This window comes from Falco biarmicus, chromosome 7 (assembly GCF_023638135.1).
Source record: "Falco biarmicus isolate bFalBia1 chromosome 7, bFalBia1.pri, whole genome shotgun sequence".
NCBI lineage: Eukaryota > Metazoa > Chordata > Aves > Falconiformes > Falconidae > Falco > Falco biarmicus.
The window spans coordinates 21653629-21670706 of NC_079294.1; the positions used below are offsets into that span (position 1 = coordinate 21653629).

General features: G+C 50.2%; 1 protein-coding gene across 5 annotated transcripts in view; it reads right to left on the reverse strand.

Annotated features, from left to right (window-relative positions):
* SLC8A3 (solute carrier family 8 member A3) overlaps positions 1-17078 on the reverse strand; it is a 114507-nt gene that overhangs the window by 4306 nt on the left and 93123 nt on the right. For 2 of the 5 annotated variants that reach the window (XM_056347410.1, XM_056347409.1), the window contains exon 4: positions 7576-7593. The exons of the other annotated variants lie outside the window; for them this stretch is intronic. In XM_056347410.1, the coding sequence (XP_056203385.1) occupies positions 7576-7593 (18 nt within the window). The remainder of the gene's footprint in view (positions 1-7575; positions 7594-17078) is intronic. 5 annotated transcript variants of the gene reach the window in all.

The window sequence follows — 17078 nt, forward strand, 5'->3', positions numbered from 1 at the left end:
GCCTGGATGGGAAGGAGCACCCCAACCAGCAGGAGGGGTACCCTGGCACTGTCCCCAGCCCTGACCTAGGCCTCGTCCCCTCTCCCAACCACGCAAGTACAGGCATGTGCTGATGGGCTCTCTGAAAAGCCTTGACAGCTCAAGCAAGAAGCTGGGTTTCACCTGGCTTTCCTGTGCCTGACCAGTCGGGTCATACAAGCTGCATCACAGGGCCCAGCCAAGAGCATGGGGGTGGGAGCTCTGCAGAACCTGGCGGGGTATCACAAAGGCAGAGCATCTTGTTCTGGCTAAGCAGTGGGTCAGACATTACCCAAGGTTTCCTGAAAAGGTTACAAACACCCTATGTAATGCCTCAAATGTGATTAATCCCATGTGAGCTCCAGCAGATCTCATACTATGCACCAAAAATCACACAGAAATTACAAAGTCCCGGTGAAACCTAGTCATAAACTCTCTGCCTTTTCTTCATCAACCCAACTAGATTGATGGCAAAGACTGTAAGCCTTGCAAGACCTGCAGAGTTTATAAAATATATAGTAGCTCCTGTGGCAGGTGACATTATTAAAACCCATCACAGAAGCAGAAACGGTTGCGTCCATCATTTGAAATCAATGGTATACGTCAAACCCATCACTGCTTAGCTCAAAGAGAGCGTATTCTGGGTTTGGAAATCCCCAGAAGTTTAAAAAAAAAAGACAGACACATGGGAGCACAGCACCCAGAGAAGATGGGCAATGCAGGATGCCAGGGGACAGGGGGGCAACTGCAGCCAAAGACCAAGTGAGCACAGAGCAGAGGAGACAGCTGAGCTGGAGAAGTACAGAAACAGGGGTGAACCTGCATGATACGTACTGCTTGACACTACACTTGGAGGCATGAACTGATGAATATCAGGAACCAGATTCAAGTTACTTGTATTTACTTAAGCAGGGAATTAGATGATTAGATGAAATCTACATCTCTTTTTCTAAGACAGAGATCAAGAGAGCCCAGTCTCTGCCTCTGCCTGGAAGTGTATGAAGATGACAAGCTGCATCCATCACTGAAAACGCAGGTGCTTACACATCAGTTGCCGCACCATGTTTGTGGATCACTTCTGTCTGAGCTTCCCCATAACCTGAAGCTCAGGGGAGGAGGCACCTCCAGCTCTGCAAGGCCCAGCCTGGCAGCTGAGCTGAGCGCCTGCTGACGTGTGCTGACAGTACGGAGCTGAGCAAAAGCACAGCAGCCATCCCAGCAGGGTTGCAAAGCCCGGACTTGGTGACAGTCCAGCTCACTACAACCTTTGTGGGGAAGCAACTACATCAGAAAAGCTGCAGTTGCAGTTGGCGGCATGGTCCCTTGGGCTCCCGCCCACTGGCTGCAGTTGCACAGCACCAAAAGTAAATGTCTGGAATCAGAGGAGCTGCCCTGAAAATGGGGAGTAATGGGCAGAATTTCCTCAGCCTAACAACTCCAGGAGAAATGATGCAATGAAACCTCAGTCCCCACTTTAACCGACTTGACAAAAGCCTTTGGCATGGTACAACGGGAACCCCATGCAAATATTAACTACCTAGGCGAGGCTGGGCTGCAGGCAGTTCTGTAAGCAGACGCAGTGCAGAAAGATTCCCCTTTCCTGTAGGGAGTGGTATCCAAAACAGCTTTATCCCAGAATCTGGCGTCTTCCTCATGCTGGTTTATGTACCCGTGCCAGGCAGTGCAGTGCAAGACCCAAAGCCCTCCTCTGAGGAGGAAGATCTCCTGTGTCTCTTCTCACTGTGTACCAGGTCCCAGGCTGTTGGGCAGGCTGCATGGGAATGCCCGTGTCCATGCTCAGAGGCAGGACCTTTGGCTGCTAGCAGATGGCTTTGCTGTCTCTGCAAGAAACTTGCAGATCACCTACTGATTTGATGAGCACGACAATCACTTGCCAGGCAGCTCTTGGAGTAAATCAAGCGACACAACCATGTCCAAGAGCGGACAGCTTGCTCTGGCAGCCTGGGGGCTGGATGCAGCACAAGCATGGGAGCAGGCACTCCACCAAAGTGAAGGTGCTGGCACTCACCACAGCACTGAAGGGCTCTGGGACTCATGCTATTTCAGAGGGCACCTTGCCTTCAGAAGAAGTGCCACCAGAGGCACCTTCAAGTCCTAGGTAGGTCAGTCGTGGTGAAGGCACAAGCTGACCAGCGATGGAGACCTGATGACAGCATGTCCACTGAGACATGAATAATGGAGACCCTGCTGTCACCATGCAGCTCCTCTGCAGTGAATATGGTGAACTAGGGCACAGGGAAGAAACATGGCCACCCAAAGATGTCCTGTGGAGACACTGCCAGGCTGAGTCTTTCAATGTCAGCTGCAAGCAAAGCGCAGGAGAACAGGCATAGGCAGTATGTCCAAATGGTTACCTTGCAGACATGTCAATAGAGGAAGCTTGCAGATAAGGGAAAAAGGACGTAATTCCTTCGCACCTCATCAAAAAGCAGTCACATTTGTGAATGTGCAACAGGAAAGCAAAGCACAGAAACTGAACAAACTTCAAAGGTGTGTCTTAAAACATTTAACCTGCCCTTGTATTTTCGCTGAGCCTCTACCCTAATGTAAGAGACAAACATAGATTAAGAGTCACGGATCAGTACTGTCCTGGATCCCGCTCAATGCATTTGTGCAAGTGACCCATAGGTGCCAAGTAACAGGCTCCCGACTGTCCTCTGAAATCAAGGCAGTGCCATTTGTGGCAGGAAGGACAAGCTTAGAAGCCCAGTGGACATGTCTCTTGCCCCAGCCTATACTTGCCATACAGTTAAGGGGGAGAGCTAAGCACCTCCAAAGAGAGCTAAGCACCTCCAAAGCACCTACATGAATCCGCCACTTCTCCCCAACTACTGTTTAGGACACCTGAGCAAGCAATAGCAGGAATCAGTGCCAACCTCTGCAGAACACCAGACCCTGCTCCAGGCCTGCTGGGTCTACTTGTGCTGGTGGGATGCTGAGACTGTGTGTACAGACCCAGCAGCTGGGAGGGAATAAACTCTTGCAATGTCCTAGTGGCAGAGCACACTCCTGATGCTCCTGCCTTTCAGGGAAGCACTTCAGGCAGGAGCAGGGTGCACCAGCCTGCCTCCAGAGCTGCAAGAGGCCACTGTCTCTGCAGCAAGTGTGGGGCATGCTCCCACGTGGTCTATGGTAGCCACAGGCCCCCAGCTCCTGAGGGACCAGGTACAGAGCTGCGGTCTTGGAGGGCTCCTCCAGGAGGCAAGGGCAGGGCGTCAGTGAGGGGTGTCACACATCACCCCAGTGTGGTAGCCTGCAAAGAAGACTACCAAGGGCTGCGATGAATAAAACACAAGGGGGGGGGGAGGGGGCGGGTGAGACAGATTTTTAGTTTGAAAGGTCAAGTCTGTCAAGGTGAATGCTGCCAAGCTGCAGCTTAATTATTAACTAGCCTGATTTCTGTTTGTATCAGCATCAGTACCTGCTTTTCAATGCAATTGCACCCTGGACTCCCTGCTGTCAACCCCAATTAAGCCTGATAAGGTCTGGCTATGCCCAGCAAGAACATGAGCTTGCCAGGACCTCTTGGGCTGCCTCCACCTCCTCCCCAGGAAGGGGAAGGTGGCGAGAGAGGGGTCCCCTAAATCCTGCCTGCGCTGGAACACAGGTGTGTGTTACCATCAAGTGCTAGCAGCCTGTCTGGGCTGCAGGAGCATGGTAAGGTTAGGCAAGCTGGTTCTTTCTCTTCTTCTCTGCTTCATTCAGGGTCAGTTCAGACCCTTAAGGGCAGGACAGATGAGGGGGGCCAGCAGCTCCTAGTTAAGGTCATGCCACTGCTGGGCTCTGCAGTGCTGGACACATCCCTGCCATGCTCACTCCTCAGCTCTCACCCGCATGAGAACCACTTACGTCCCACTTACACCCACAGGGCCATCCTGAGACCTCATCTGCAGCTATTTGCAAAGTTCCTTCAGACCTACATGATAGGCATTTTCCTGGGCTCAAAATACTATAAGCAGATCCTGTCCTCTTATTTCTTCCCGGAGAAAGGGGAGCACTAGAGCAGCATTCCCACATCGTGCATTGCTTCTGGGGGTACTACGCAGGTGCTTGCCTGCTCAACCTCCTTCAGACTCGGGGGACCAAATAGGAACTGGACATTGCCTGTGGCCTCCTGAACATATCATAAATCAAAGCTAGATAAAGCCCATTTCCACGGGGTAATCCAGCCGCCACACCTTTTGAGCTGAAACAGGCAACAGGAATGCCCGGTAGCACCACCAGAGAGGTAGATACCCATCACCTAGGCAATGCTGCAAGACTACCAAACAGACACGGGCCAACTTGTATTCCCTGTCACTTGCTGAATAAATTGGATTAAAACCAGCAATGTATTCATTAAAGATTGCTATGAAGGCCATTTCACACCCCTCAAGCTATCTCATCTCCATCCATTTCTAGAGCAGGCACGTATCTGCATGAAGGTCACCCCTTCTGGGGACTCCGCTGCTCGGAAGAAATTAAAATGACAATTAAAATGGGATTTTTTTTTGTTGTGGCTCAATAAATTATAATCCTGGCTAAACAAAGTAAACAGTGAGCACGAATGATTTCCTCTCTCCGGAGCGCTGTCAAGCCATCAGTCACAACCGGGGAAGACTGCTGGCTAAATGACACTCCGGCTTTTGAGGTTAGCATATGGGTATGCCCTTTACTGAAACACATGCACACGCTCAAGCACCGGCAGCCTGGTCTGCCTTCTAAAAAGGGAGGAATCTGCTTACTGAGCCCTGAAAGCTATTTCTGAGGCATGATACGTCCCATATACATGCCCCAGCGTCCTTAACGCTAACTGGGAAACGCCGCACATTCATGAGATGGAGGCTAAAGCACAGGGCTGGGAACTGCGCATTGCTCCACTGCTGGCTCTGCCTTGAGATTGCTGCTGACATGACCGTCCCTGACAGGCCAGTCAGCTGGTGACTCTGGTCCCCAGTCTTTCCCACTGCAAAGTGAACCCAGGAGTTTTAATGCATAAATAAACATACACATTTAGAAATATTTTCTTTGATCCGGTTGAGTATGTGGAAATGAAGGTAGAGAAGTATCTACCATTTAGATAACTCCCCATCCTTTTAAAGAACTGGACCTCCTGAGCCCAAGAACTTGCAACCAAAGGCTCTGTGCAGGTTTTCAGTGACTTTTTCAAAGGCTGGGAAGACCAGCCAAGCAGCTTGTCCACTGCTGGCAATGGCAGGAACAACTGGAGTTGGTATTGACCATTTCCCTGTATAAAGAGTATAAAGAGAGACTGTTGCCAGTGCCAGAACAAAAGGTTATGCATGAGAGAAGTTAAAAAATAAGCAGGTTTGACTCTCAAGTCACTGCACAGCCACCCCATACTACTGTGCTCTTCTGCAGCCCAAACAGCTGGCACTGGACACCTGGCCAGGCAAGGCTTTCAAAAGGTTTGCACAGCCTTGCAAGTCTGGCTCGGAGAGCCCATTAGGAGGAAACAAATGCTGAGCTGAACCTGTGCCAAAGGCTCTCCCCGGCCCAGTTACTTTGCCTTGTGTAAAATTCACAGCCCTGCTTTCCTGGGGAGGGCTCTGCAAGGCCAGGGGGATAAAGCCAGGACCTCCCATTTACCCCCAGGTAAGGGCTGCTGGGACAAGAGAGGCATTTTCACTTGGGTTTATCCATCAGGGCACCCCAGCGCTTCTGCAAAGAGATGGGGCCACTGCAGTGAGCAGGGGCTGTGATGCTGCTGGCCTTGCCAGGGCTGCTGAAGAAGTGCCACTGGAGGGCAAATGCCCCAGGGCTGCAGAGGAGAGCCAGGGCACCCAGCCATCCCAGGGACACAGCCCTGAGAAAAGGGGCACTGCCCAGGAAAGGCTGTGCGAGCTGCTCCGGGAGGGAGGGGACAAGGAGCAGGACCGACAGATTCCACTGAAACACTCAATAATGCAGTTTTTCACAAAGATTCCTGCACATCTGTGTAATCTAAATCTAACATGACACGGACTAAACGAGGACGTCACTTCTCTCCCTGCTGATTAGCCATGATTGCTGCTGAGTGACACTGCAGCACGTGCCTCTGCGCTTGCTGGCCGGCCGCTGCCTTGAAGCACGCACAGAGGCCGAGCACCGGGAGCTCAAACTGCGGGCCAAGCGCATGCCGCATGCATGGAGGGCACCTGGGGGCAGCCTACCAAGGGGGGCACCCGAGGGACCCCCCCCTCCCAGACAGAGAGGAGGCTTTTCTTTATTAACTGGAAAGCAACTTTCCATAGCTGGTGACCAAGTTCTCCAATAATGGCTGCCAAAAGCAATCAGGCTGGATCACAACAGAGGGAGGAAAGTTATGTTATTTTAATACGAATTATTTGGTTCCCAGGGTTCTGATCAAATTAGACAGCTACTGAATTAAAGCAATGAAATTACTGGGAAGAAGGCTGTGCTCAACTGATTTCCAGTCCTCCCGGACCTGAAGAAGTAACAAAGGAAAATGTCCAAACCGCTCTAAGGAGTCTTCCGTAAACACCCTAAGCTGTTATTTGGGGAGCTGGGGATTTCTGCCTGCCACTAGCAATTTCCTAATTATCCCAATATCCAATGGGCACAGGCCATCCCCTGCGCAGCAGATTTGGCATCCTTCGAAAAGGAGCAGACTGAAGCTTGCATGGCAGATGCTGCTCCTTTGATTTGCAGCACAGCTCAGGCATGATGAATTTGGTTTTCAGCTCTGCTTGCAAACCTGTCAGACTCAAGCTCCTCTCTGCACCCTGCATGCCTGCCCTTATCTTTTGACAAATGTTTCTTTAGTCCAAATTCAACAGTAATCATATCTGGAATTGAAGGAATAAGAAAAACACAGGAGGGGTACACCACACCACAGTGGGATCAAGAGCGACTGGTGTAACAGGGATTTTGGGCAAGGAAGGCAGGGTTCAGTATCAATACACATAAAATCCCTCCACGGGGAGGGGGGATGAAGAGTGCAGAGCCAGAGCTGAGGGTGAGAAAGGAAACAGAGCTGGTGCTTACCATGCCCTGGTAGCACTGCCCTGGCACTGGGCTCACCCTTGGGATGCCCCACGACGGGAGGTGGAGAGCACCCTGGTGCATGCACTGAGGGGTGAAGCATGGCCTGATCCTCCATGGGAAGGGGACAGCTGCGCAGTCCTGCACCCTTGCCCACCCCAGGCGACAACATCCCACACCCCAGGAGCACCACCCCCTTGCAGAAAAGCCCCATGCTCCCTGGTGCATCAGCACAACCCAAGCCCAGAGCTGCCCCAAGAGAGGGGACTGAGTCATGGACCAGCCAGGGCTGCAAGTTCAGCTTTGCAACCCTGGCTGGCTCATTTCCCAAAACCACAGTGAAAAATCTGGAATATGGGGAATACTCTTAGATGTCAATCAATCACTGTCATGTTCTTAATGCATTGCTCTTAACTAGTTCCTGCTGGACACACCATGAGACAGGGTTGTCTACAACACAGCAATCACAAACACGGCAGAGACTGACCAAAGGGGACGAAAACAGAGCCAGAGCAGGAGAAAAAGGAGCCAGAAAGGCGAAAAAGCACTTACCTTGGGTGAGCAGTAGGGCTGTGGGGAGAGAAGAACATAAGAAAGACAGGGAAAGAGAAGAAAAGAGGGGAAAAAGTTAATATCCAAGGGGCAAAAGCTGTTTTGCAGATGATGGTTGTCAGTGAGCAATGGACGTGGTACGAGGCGGTACGTGAGCTCGCCAGGGCTGCGTGTCGGGCACAGGCTGGGGAGCAGGCACCACGGCAGCGGGATGGAAAGGAGGCTGGCGAGCACCAGGGTGCTGGCTCCCCAAAGCCACCCCCCTCCCCAAGCAAAGGCAGAGGTATGGGATGCAGGTGGGGAGTAGAAAGGAGGGGAAGGGAAAAGTGGAGCCGGGGGGAGAGTTACGCTTGCCATCAGGGCCTGCCATGACCCAAACTGACCTGAAGTCATGGGAGGTGCCCCTGCTTCAGCCAGGAGTGTGTGGTTGTGGCAGGGCTCGGCACAACCAAGGCAGTGGCCAGGGGCGATAGGCAGCTCACTGAGAAGAGCATCATCAGAGGGAGGTGTTGATAGAATGGGTGCTGGCCTCCAGTGTGAAATGGGGCAGGGGGTAATGCAACCATGCGTCATCCCCTGGGATGCCCTGGCTTGCCTATGGCTATCCGAAGCTCTACAGGTACCGCTCCCAGAGGGTCAGGGTGCCGAGAGGGGCACAGGCACACATAACGCATCACCAGTTTGAGTCCTCCTGGCTCTCTTTGCTCCCCATTGCTGGTCTGCCTGACAGTCCTGTACAGGCACATGCTGTGCAATGCATTGCAGTGGGATGCAACTGCCTCCCAGGAAATGCGACTGCGTGGTCCTGTGAGATTAGAGGTGGGAGGAAGGCAGGAGAAGAGGGTGAAGGTCCTTGGAAGGGACAACCTTATCCTGACTTTCCATACAGGCACGGGCCAGTCCTCTTGCTGCCTTGGGGAGTGACCTCCTGGCCCTCCCCTGCCTTAATTTCCCCATTCTCCAGAGCTGTCTCAAAGGATCACCTTGCTGGATCCCTCCTAGGTGTTACCTGTCGAAAGCCACAGCCTGCATCTAAGTTTTCAACTAACTACAGGGAAGTCCGTATAGCAAAAAAATACCAAACCCTCTTTGAGTGGGGCCAAGCACCAGCTCTGTGCCTTAACTTTGTCAGAATTCTGACTTCTACCTATCCTTCAAACAGCAAACAGGTCCCTGAAGACATGGTTGCATCCGATGACAGTATTGTAATTACTAATAGTTATTATTATGCACTTTTAGCATCAGAAGCTTAAAACTCTGTACAAAGACTGAGTCAGTATTAACAGCCCCATTTGACAGATGGTGAAGCAAGCACAGAGAGGCTAAAGGGAACATTTTGCAAACTCAGAAGTGGGCTGAAGTCCAAAAGCGCTAATTTACCCGGACCCGCCTGGGTGCTCCCTGATTCCCATCCATAAGCTGATTTGCTGACTGGAGACCCAAGGAGTGATCAGCAAGACTCTCTCACCCTTTAACAGTCCCATATGGCCAGTGTGAAAGTCTGACGGAGGGTGGAGGTTAACAGCAGCCTATCGCGCCCTGAATGAACTCACATCGCCACTTGGCTGCCATTAACTCCACTTCATACCGAAGTTCTAGCACGGCCGCACTCGGTGGCAGCATGCTGGGGACTTACTCGGTTCAGGCCTCTGAAAAGCAGACACTTACACAGGTGCACCTAATTGAAAGTGATTTCCTAAGTAATTTGTCAAAGGTCGCAAAGCACATCAGTGGCAGACTCAGGGAAAGTAGTCCTGAGTCCTGGCTCTCAGTCACTTCCCTATTCCATCAGGCAGCACCCATGGGCACAGCTTTCCCGACAGCTTGTGGAGAGGCATTGGCCCAGTCAAGATCTTCATCCACCTATCCATCTCCCCCGCTGGAAACACCATGGGCACTCCAGGAGGTCTCCCTTGTCTGTGGGGGCAGGTAGATGTGCAGAGAACAGGGAAAGGTCAATGAAGAGGCTCCTTGCTGAGCATCCCTTGTGTTTCAGGGTCAATTCCTTTTGAGAGTCAAAAACCTTTGGGGGAAGCATTCATGAATATGTTTGGCAGCATGTACAATGCCCCAGAGCCACGAGAAGCAATGGGATGTTTGCTCTGCTCAAAGCACCTCCCATCCTCTGCAGAGCTCTGCCTGGAGGTCTCCAACAGGCTTGTCACTGCCCCTTGTAGTCTTGAGTCTCCTTGTAGCTCTGTCCTGCTGCAGCTCCATGCTACCCTGTGGCGTCCTTACTATTCCATGGTCTTCTGGTTCTCCAGACAATGTGGGGAAATTTAATTTGCCTTTTGCAATTACAAGCATTAGTACAATGGGTTGATTCAGTGTTCCTTTTTAATATAATGAAAAATTACTGGGCCCCTAAGCTACTGTGGTTATTAAAAAAAAAAAAATCATTGGTTCCTCATGTTTTTTAAAACTGTTATTCTAGTGCTCTGGGATTTGAGTTTATTTTTTTCCCCATTTTCTTCTGAGCAAAAGAACTATTTTTCTCCCTTTCACTTATGGTATGACACATGAATATTTGAAGAAGCCTATAAAGCTATGAATGAAACATCAAGAATACAGCATGCAGAAAGCCAAGGGATTATTTTATCTTTATATTTCCGAGTGAATGCTGTGCATGCAAGCAAGAAAGTGATTTCACGGACTAAAGCTTCCTTCCTGCACACGCATCTGCTGATGTGCCCTTAGACCTGACCTGTAATGTTTCCTGACAGTCCGTCTGGGGATGCTGTACCTGTACCAGCCTTGTTGATGGCCCCTGTACTGTTCCCATCCCACAAGCCTCCCTCTGCTTTCCCGCCTGGGCTGCATCCCTCCATCCCTCCCTAGGGCACCTCTCCCTGTCCTGCACTCTCCTGCTCTGCCTGTCATGCTCCTTGTGGGGCCAAGCCAGGCCACCTCATTGCTGTTGGCATCTCAGGTAGTCTCACAGGCCTGACACGTGTATTCTTACCGGGAGCTGCTAAAATTAGCTCCACGGTCAAATCCAAAATAGCAGTCCCAAGTATCCCTTACCTAACGCTTGCATGGCGTGAATGCAGACAAGCACGCATGCCCACAGACAAGGTAGGTGACCCTGACTGTCTCAGAAGATCCAAGGCCTTCAGCTCTGGATCCCAGCTCCTACTTTACTGGGATTTCTCTGCCTTGCAGGCTTGGTTTTTACTGGCAAAGTCAAAGCTGTGTGCATGAACTCACTTCCCCTGCCACTGGACAACTCGGACCTGAATTTAGCTGCTAAAAATTGTGCTGTGACATACATGTTCTTGTGGGTTACAATCAGGAATTGAATTCCTTCTTGCTTTAACTGTACCGAAGCCAAAGAAGGTTAAGGAGGAACCAGGCTCAGGATGGGAGCAGACCTGCAATTGAGCAGTCCTGCAGCTTACAGCAACCTGATGTGCTAGACGTGTGTCCCAGTCTTTTTCTAAATGGTGCAATACCTTTTTCTGCTGTCTGCCTCACAGAGAGATCTGACCACGCTGCATGCTTTATTCTGGACTCATTCTTCATTAACACAGATCTTTCCTAATCAATATCCCTAAAGGCTCCAGGAAGTCACTGCGCAGGTGAAAGAACCCTTGTTAAGGGCCTGGGACTTAGAGGGTGAGCTGAAATGAGGGAGAGAAGGCTGGATTTTGAGGAGACCCTCAGTCACACAGCAGGGCAGCCACAGGCAGCCAAAGCAAGAGAACACATTGCCTGCACCCCATGCGCACCCGAAGGAGCTCAGTGACCAGGCAAACCACAGGCTCCGCTCTCAAAAGAGGTAAGGATCCCCCATCTTCCAGATGTAACTGTCCACAGGCTCTGTCTCCAAATTTACTCACCGAGGTAAGCAAACTGCTTCCCTAATGGACTGTGAAGAGCTATAAACATGATTTTTTTATAGGCTAAAGAAGGCAGAGATTTTGAAGCATTAACCTGAATGCTGTTATTATTGAAGTCAATAGCAAAGCTCTTGCAGACTCCAGGAGATTCCTCTCCATCAGGAGAACCAGCAGCGTTCAGCTTAATCACAGAGCTGCAAGCAAATTATTACACCTTTGTGGAAGAAGGTAACAGCAATCTAACATTTCTTTCCTATTCCCATCCGTAGCTGATGGAAGGAGGAGTTTCTTAGCATCTGCCCACACTTCAGAAAACCCCAGCACGTGTGGGGTGCACATTGATGCAGCTTATCTTATACAGGCACAGACCTCTGTATCAAGTCACATCATTTCGTCAATATTTTGACACAGATAACTTGCTGGATCAATCGAAGCTAGGAATCCTCCTTCACTCACAGTTTAATCCTTACTCTGCAACTCCCAGCCACATCCTCCCTCTGAGGCACGAAGCTTTCCTGGCAGGGGTGCTGACACTTGATTAAAAGATGTGTTATGAGATTTGTCCACACCAGTTGACTCTGTGCTGGAAGGGCTGAGAGGACTTCAGACCAAATCTTCCCAAGCCAGGTCATGACAGCAAGCTGCTTAGTAGTGCTCACCAGCCATCTGTGCTCCCATTTCCAGTGAAGCCATATCTTGTGAGAGACATGCTTTCTGAAGCAAAATTTTGCATGAAGGATATCAATCCCTTTTACAAAATGTAACCCTCAAGACATAGCCTTGATGTACCAGCCCTGAGGTTGAATCTTCCACTGCTGTGCCATGAGCTTAATTCACACAAGCAGACTCCCAATTACCCTCAAGAAACATAATTTCCAAAATGCTATTTTTATTATTATCTGCAATCAACAAATCTTTCAAAGCAGCCTCGCTTGTCATTCGGGCTCCATCAACACTAGGGTTAACCACCATTTAAGCAGAAGACTGACTTTATCCAGGGAAAGCAAAGCAAGTTTTTCCCCTGTAAGCCAGAACTGCGGAAAAAGTGTGAAAGCTGATGTGTGAAGAAAGTATTTCTCAAAAATCCTGCTGGGCTGACAGCAGCAAAATCCTTGTTTCAGTTGTGAGCTGACAGGACACCCGAGCTGCCATGAGAGCAAGAGTCAAACCAACAGACAGCATCTTGTCGTAAAGGAAAATACTTGTTTCACTGCAGGAACACTTTAAAAAAGTGCTGAAAAAAGGATGGCCAGAAAGGTGGCTCAGGGTGCTGGGAAGTTTCAAAGCCCTCCAGCGCTCAGTAGACAGGGATTCAGTTTATGTGAGTGCACATATGGAGGAAAGGTGAGACAAGAAAGATTCAGAGACTAATTTTTTAGAGATGGAGAAGATAAAAAAAAATTAGGAAACCTGGGAGATGCCCGGGAGGATAGAGAAAAGCAACATTTACTGCCTTTGCCAAGCAAAGAATTTATCTCTCTTTGATTCCTTTTTACTCACTTTGATAAAAGAAGCTTGCAGCAAGCACCATCTTTGCCAGAGCTCTTTGCATCTGATATCCACTACTAAGTCAGTACTGGTCTTCACCACAGACTGGGCTGGCAAGATACCCATCTCAGATCTATTCTCATCTATTTGAATTATTGGGGCACATCAACAAAAAGAGCTGCTGAAGTAAAACTACTTGATGTAATTTGTTTGGATCATCAGAAAAGCTTTGAAAAACTCCAGCTGCAGAAAGCAATTGGTGAAAAAGAATAAATGAGCTGCAAGACAAAGTCTGGTATTGTAGATGTAGCATTTATATTACCAGGAGTAAGTGGTCAGCTCTCCTTATGGTGAGGGTTAACAACTAAGCACCCCAAGGCTCAAAGCAGCGTGGTACTGATATAATTGGGGGTGAACAGTGAGGAGCATCATCTGCAGATGATGCAAAATGTTTCAGTCAAAAGACTGTATCTGTGGCTGTTATGCATTATGCAAGCCCTAAGCAACCTGAAGACAGGAATTTGTATTTGGACTACCACAGGTACCTCTGAGTAGAGATGGGTTTTTTTCCCCCAGTAAGGTGCTAGCAAGCGCAAGCAGCAAAAGCGATAGCATATATTTCCTGCTAGGCTCTGACCCTCACAGAGAAGATACAACCCCCTACCCCACAGCTCTGATCAGGGCCAAGGAGATGTTCCCTTGAGTGGAGGTAACTGCTTTGTATTGGCACGTACAGGACAGCACAGCCAGTAATGCAAATCGACCGTACAGTAGCAAATGCTGCTCCCGCCTGCTATCCTCCTCCACCCTCCACCAGAAATCACTGCCACCGCATCCAGCAGCAGTGTGGGTACCCCCAGGGACAGCACAGTGGACGTGAATAGCACCAAGTTCTGCACACCAAAACAAACAGTCCAAGCTCTGCCCCAAGCTGGTTTGAGAAGCACACATCTACTCATCCCTGATCTGATCCCACCAGCTCTGCCTTCCCTTCAGGGCACCACACATCATCACTGATTTCATCACTGCTACCTAGCTTGTACCCTTAAAGCAAGCTAGCAGCTACCCTCTGTGTGGGGAGGCCCTGCGGCGAGCGCCGGCCCTTGGCACGTAGCTTATGGTAGTGCCGGCACGACTGCCATGGACTGGCTGTCTCTGTGCAACCCAGACCGCTGATAACTTCCAAACACGACTGCCAGTCAGCTGAGGCGCCCAACACTGCCCTGCTCCCAGTGGGGCCAGAAGAGATGCTTTGAAGACACCACCCACTACCAAGAGCTGTCTGAGAACACCCTGAGAATACTCCTACAGCTCCCTAGGCACAGGCTCAGTGTGACACAGCTAAGTGGGGAGTAACAACAAAACAAGGACACATCGCCAAGAAAATTACATCTTTTGCAGTGCTGGAAACAAACGCGTGGGCAGCCGAAGCCCAGAGAGACTCTTCATCAAAAGCAACCCGTCCTGAACCTCCCAGGAGAGGCAGGAGCTGTGCTTTGCCCTCGCTGTATGAGTCGCATGGGGGCCCATTCGTCACCGCAGCACAACCAAGGTAGAGTCCCAGCTAGGGGGCTGTGCTTTGGGATTTGCTGGGGGGGGGGGGGTGGGGGTGGCGATGGCAGCATCCGTGCAGCGCTGCGGGGGCCGTCTGCACCAAGGTGGCTGCAATGACATTGCAGCCTGTGGGGCTCTATCAGTCATGCATGTGCTTTGCAATAAATAAGCTATCCAAACTCTGCCCCTGAGACAGTGTGATGATGGCAGGAACACGTGTGGGAGTCACTGTGAGCATCCCTTCCCGACACTGTGTTTTGTGCCTCCTGAGCACATGCGAGCCCATGCGTGTCCTGGGACACCTCCTCCACCAAGAGCCAGCTCTTGTGTGTGCCCCGTGAAGCTGCTGGTGACAGCATCTGCTGTCAATCATTCCTGACGCCCTGCATGGGAAAGGTTTGCATAGCTCCTTATTCTTCATCGCAGGCACAAGGTACACTCGATGGAGATGTCAGCGTGCAGCACTATGGAGCTGGGGATCTTTCCAGATGCCCTGGAATTAGTGTAGCAACTGTGCCACCTTGTGCCAGCAACATTTACAAATGTATTTTATTCTCCAGTCTCTTAGACTTTGAAACTATGGTGTTCTCACTCTGACTTTTCTCTAACGAGGCCAACCAGGGCTCCCTGTCTCCTCTTTGGCATGGTCCTTTACTTCCTCCAGGTAAACAGAGTCTGTCCGAGGGTGTGCCCTCACCTCTGGTGAGGGAAGTGGCTGGTCTGCAGGCTCTGTGCTGCAGATCATTTAGCCTGGCTTTTATCTCCTCTCTGCCTGTTGCAAATCAGACAGTCCCACTGACTCCAACTGATGCTGGAGTAAATGAGACACGCACAGTACAGCAAACTGGCATCGCAGCCCTAACGATAATGAGGACATTTTACAACTGAACCACCTTAGGGCCTATTTGGATTTTTTTCAAATATGTGTTTTTACTCAGCCAGATGCAACATGGCCTATACAGGAAAAAGAAATGCAGAACTTAACAAAAACCAGCTCAATCCTGACTCTGTATCTCACTGAAGGTCACTGGTTTAGAAAAGGATGCAGGGCTCACAGAGAGCAGACAACTGAGCAGAAACTGCAGTGTGATGCTCCAAGTTGCCAAGTCCTAAGCAGGACAGAGCCAGAGACAGGTGATTTTCCTCCTGTACCTGCTGAGATGGAGGTGGGAGCCCCATGAGTAGGAGGGGAGACCCTACGGTGATGCTAGGGCTGAAGACTTTGAACTAGGGCTGAACGCTTTGCTGACACAAAGGGCTTAATCTCCTTAAACTCCCAAGAAGAAATCTGAGTGTACTATGGGTATATGAGCAGGTACCCACACAGAAGCTGTGGCACGCTATATAGTCCTTTCATCTGATAGAGAACAGTAGGAAAACAACTGGTGGCTACAAGCTGAGGCCAGGTGACTTCTACCTAGAAGCCATGCTCATGCCTTTACCCTGGAGGGCAATTAACTGCTGAGACATACCCCCACGGGATAGGGCAGGTTGGTCACTGCTTCCACTCAAGGGCAGTTGGACCTGGTGAAACCCAAGGGCCTGTGCTCAACACACAGAAATCTAATGTCCCTCACTGCCTATGGGCTGCTGGAGGTGGTCTAGCAACCTGAAACTACAAATCTGTTTTGGGTTTACGTTTTACAAATCCACGGATGCTATATGACATCGTCATACTATGCAAGCTGTGTCTATACCAAATGCCCTGCTGAGCTGTGCATGGGGAGCTCAAACTGGCCAGAAGGCAGCTGCTCCGCTGGCAAAATAAGAGATGGGAGGCGTTTTCAGCAAGGGAAAGCTGTGCAATGCACCAGCAACTGCCAGGTGTTCCCATCACCTGTAGCAGCACATGGGAGCAGAAAAAAGCCAATGGGCACACACATCTTTTTCTACTCCATCTCAGACACTCGGAAGCCGGATTTGAATTCCCTTGTGTAAAGTGCTTCTGTTTAAAGCTTGGCTCTCCTGGGCCACCTCAAAGCTGGTGAAGCCAATGGCAAGACTGGCTCAGTGAGAAAGAGGTCTAACAGGTATAGGACAAGGACAATGATACTTGTAGGCAAGGCACAACTGTAAGTCAAGGTTTATTCCCACTATAATCCTGCTCTGCTGCGAGATTCTGGGTCTCACTGCTGATGAAGTAGGACCTTAGCAGAGCTCCACACCCTCTGCATGACAGACTTTAATTGATTGTGACACACTAAGGAGGTTTTCAGATGACAGACAGGGAGAACCATTTTTTTACAAAACAAAGCAAAATGAGAAACCTCGCACTTTCCTTCTTCTCCCATGGGCTTTTCATCACACCTCACAGGCACCCAAGAGCACTAAGGCAATGCCACTGGCAGACAACAACAGAGGGAAAGATGAGGGGGGAGGGGCGCATATGGGGAGATCCAAGGGGGCAGCCATGCATTATGCCCTTCTCTTGCCTTTCACATTCCCTAAGGTCCTGGCAAAGGAGCAGGAGAGGGGAGAATAGCAAAGGTGTGCTCAGAACAAAAAATAGATCAAGACAAGGAAACCCATTCAAAATAATACAGCCTCTGAGGCTCAAGCATTGCACAAAAGGAGGATCAGAAGTAAGCTGAGCTCTAAAAGGCAGAGATGACACCGAAACGG